The sequence below is a fragment of the Saccostrea cucullata genome, unplaced genomic scaffold (genome assembly GCF_032062105.1).
Source record: "Saccostrea cucullata isolate Sc308-1 unplaced genomic scaffold, CSIRO_AGI_Scuc_v1 ctg11662, whole genome shotgun sequence".
Taxonomy (NCBI): Eukaryota; Metazoa; Mollusca; class Bivalvia; order Ostreida; family Ostreidae; genus Saccostrea; species Saccostrea cuccullata.
In genome coordinates, this window is record NW_026922556.1 from 6459 (window position 1) to 10407 (window position 3949).

Sequence of the window (3949 nt, forward strand, 5' to 3'; positions counted from 1 at the left end):
TAGCATATCCTACACAGAGGCTAGTTCTCGAAATTCTGAAAATATTTGAAAAATTTAAACGGTGTTATTACTAACAAGCTTTTTTCTTAAAATTAAGTATACGTAGCATTTGTATCTTTTAATACTGTAAATTGGAAAAGTCTTAAGTAATCTGTTTTTAGTAAAATTAAAAATAAGCAGAGCTTATAAAAATATTTCATTTGTCAATGAAATATCGCTAGTTCGTCTGAAATACCAATTTTGTCCTTGAGGATAATGTTTTTAATCCACCAATTATGTAAAACCCATGTTGGTTTATATTTTCAGCCAGTTTCAATGAAGTCACTTCTACTGATCCAGTAGCTGACTTAACGTTTTCAATCCATTCCAGATGATTACATGTATCTCTCTAAAAATGGATCAAATAAAATAAAGATTAATATACCTTTTCCGATTTTGTTTTAATTTTCCGTTTTTATAAGTACAAATACTTTCATACAAAGACTGTTTTAACCACACCCAAAAATGATACATGTAGTTACCAGTAAAAATATCCTTTTAAGGTTAAGATGTTTTAAGTACATGAAGTTAAGAATCCTAACATATATAAAATACATGTTCTATAATTTAACATTTCTCCTCATATAACTCATAAAAAAATTACGTCAGAATATTTCCAACCACTTTTATGGATCATATTACATAATATTTGTTAATCAAACAAATTCAAATTCGCTTCAAAAGTAAAATAAGAGAATTCAATTTGTTTTCAGATTTTGTTTACCAGTTTTCTAGGCAGGGCCTTGTCTGTCTCGCATTCCTTCCATACTTGTTTGCATTTTCCAAGAAACAGTTTGGAGTCACATGGTTTTTTCAAGATAAATATCAGTGGAGCATATCCCGCTGTAGCAGACTGAAGACACTTCACCTTTGCTACTTCTATATCTCCCTCACCAGCAGCGATGGTGGCTAGGTCAACAAACACTTTTAATTCGTCCTCTGTAAAAAAAAAAATATATATGATATGTACTTATAAAACCTGAAAAGGTATTATATTTTTTTCGATTTGAAATGTTCTAATTACATTAATTAGATTATTAGAGAGATTTTTTTTAAATGAGATTATTAGTAAAGCACCTTTCAAGTTCTCATTCAACCATTTTATCAATGGTTTGCTTTCAATAAATGCTTGAAGGCACTCAACATTTTCTTCGGTTATACCATGCAAAACTTTACACACTTCCAACTTTGATTTATCTATTGATTTAAGACTATTTTCTCCAATGTGCCCCTGTCAAAGGAGTAAATGTTATTAGATTTAGTACAAGAAAATAAATTTAAAAAAAAAAACAACAATTAAATATCAAGAATGCAATCATTTAAAATTTTAAAAATGTTAAACCATTTCAGTGAGACTTCTTATTGGGGAGAAATCTCCTTTTAAGTCATATTCTTGGACGATCTTCAAAATTAAAATCGCTGCTTTGGAGCACTGTGTCATTAATTTCAAGTCACGATACTGGTTTATTCTTTGATCGATCCATCCAACGTCTTTATCAGACATCATCTTTAAAACTGTCCGTACTTCTTCCGTATTCATACCTTTGAAATATTTTTCAAATGTTTTAAATTTGATATTTCCACTTTTCATTTCATTGCATAGTCTTTTCCATTTTGATTCTGCGTTTTGCCAAACATTTTTGATGATCAATTCGCACGTTTTGTTTGAAAACTCGTCCTTTATTTCTTTGCTTTCCTCATCAGTCAAGATTTGAAGGAAAACTGTGTTTTCTGACAATCTAAATGACAACAACAGTATAATCTTTAAACAAATTCAGATTAAAATCTTTAACACTTTAGTTTCAGTTATATTATGGAAAATGTTATTGAGAACACTTTTGATGTAAATATTATAACTTCAAAAATAAAATGTTTGTGGAAAGCACTAAATTCTTTCAATTTACCTTTGAAAAGTTGGGATGATGTCCAACATGCCTTGGATTGTTTCTTCGCCGACTATAACAGGTATATATTGATCCTGGTGGGACTGACTTCCTGATGGTAGAATGCAAAGTTCGGCGATCCTCTTCTCTTCAATACTCGATATTTTCCGTAAATGCTTCTGCAAGTCTCTAGTGTCAACTATGATTAAAGCAAGTTATAAAGTATATAATGGCAATTTCTAGAAGAAAAAAATGTGATCTAATCTTTATTTACTATAATAGATCAATGCTATAGATCAGCAAAAATACTTAAGAATAAAAAAAAAAATATGGGTATTCCAGCGTTTGAAAAAAATTGTAAGATTTTTATACCTATTTAAATTTTTTTTACTATTAACTAATATGTTTTCAAGATGCATCATTAAGAGTTTCCTTTCAGTGCAAAATACCATAAATCATTAATGATTTTATATCATGCCAACATACATTGGCTTCTGAGGCTAGTTTAACTATTTTATGATAGCATAAAGGTGTATACACTATATATAGTCTGTTTGGAAATTTTCTGTACTTTTAAACTATTTAAAAAGTTTTATTTCATGTATTATGAAATTAGATTTCGTTAAATAATGAATAGTTTTCAAAAAGATTTTTTATAGGTTTCAATTATTAACTTTATGTAAGAACGTTTTTACGATTTCAGAGAAACTTGATTCACATCGACACGCATGACATTGTTGCATCGGAATATATTAAATTCCAAGTTCATTTTGACACATTTTCAATTAAATGCTAGAAAAAGAGTTATTTTCACTCAATCCTATATCCTAAGGGCTTAAGAAGATGTTTCACATATATGTACATGTATGCTATAAGGTATTGATAAGGAATATACAACACAAACTTGCTGATAATCGGCTTAATATTTTTTTAACGATTACAATGTGATTTTTTTTCAATATATGAAGACATCACTACAGACAAAGAAAAGCAATAATCATTTTATACTCTTTTTCATATACAATACAATATTACGTACAATTATATTACTGACCAAAAATCTAAATATTCATAAAGGATTTGATTGAACTTTTAATAACAAATTTGAAAGTTGTCAATCTTTTTCTTGATAAAGAATACCTTGTAAGATTTCTCCTATTTTCACAATAGTCTGCATATCTTTTCTTATTTTTTCGATGCGATCAACTTCTTTTTGCCTCATTTCCAAACACCTGTGTATGTCTTTTGAGTCGGTCGGGGAACCACGGGTGGTAAGTATGCGATTGATACTGATAACCTTTTCACCAGCTTTCAAAACTTCTCGAAAATCTTTTATTCTTATATTTCCATTCAAGAGTTCCTTCAATGTTTCTTGAAAAAGAGTGACTGCTTTTGTAAAATAGGTCTGACAAGTAGAACTCAGTGCTTCAGCCTTTTCGTTGTTATCTACAGAAGATATTTTACTAAGAATTTAATCGCAATAATATTTAGTTCTATATATGCTGATAATATGTATACCTCGAGTTACGTTTTTGTCAACCAAGAGACGCTGCTTTCTTTCTTTAAATCAGTAAAAAATACGTTTTCTTTAGAGTATACATGTAATAATACTTAGCTCTAACTCTATAATGTAAACTTCGTCATTACTTAAAGGTTTCATACATTGATATTGCTTACAATAAATCCTATTTAACTCCTATACATTTTTGAAAAGTAATTTTTGTTTAATGTTTCCACTATCATTTGGTCAAAGAGGATTCGTATACTTTTCAGGCTTTTTTAGATTTGTCATTGTTCAAATGAGTGGCAATATAGACAAAGATAAAAAACGATTATTGCAATTTATACCAACACATTAAATCCCATAACGATGATATAGACACGTTAAACCATTTTACGTGCCATACAAGAGAAATATAAAAGTCGCTCTCCCTGTCATGTCAATCAGATAAATAATATTATGTATTTCACAGTTTATCCGTTCTACAAAGATTGCTTTATCTTTTTAAGATATGCTGATAAAGTCA

The 3949-nt window shown here is 29.0% G+C and overlaps 1 protein-coding gene across 1 annotated transcript; it reads right to left on the bottom strand.

The window, feature by feature from the left end:
- Positions 1-217: 217 nt before the first annotated feature.
- On the bottom strand, positions 218-3367 carry LOC134261949 (E3 ubiquitin-protein ligase rnf213-alpha-like). The gene is made up of 6 exons (XM_062744331.1): positions 3063-3367; positions 1944-2121; positions 1382-1778; positions 1117-1270; positions 764-978; positions 218-388 (listed from the first exon to the last, which is right to left on the bottom strand). The coding sequence occupies exons 1-6, from the start codon at positions 3142-3144 to the stop codon at positions 218-220; spliced, it is 1197 nt and encodes a 398-aa protein (XP_062600315.1). The 5' UTR covers positions 3145-3367.
- Between the last annotated feature and the right edge of the window lie 582 nt (positions 3368-3949).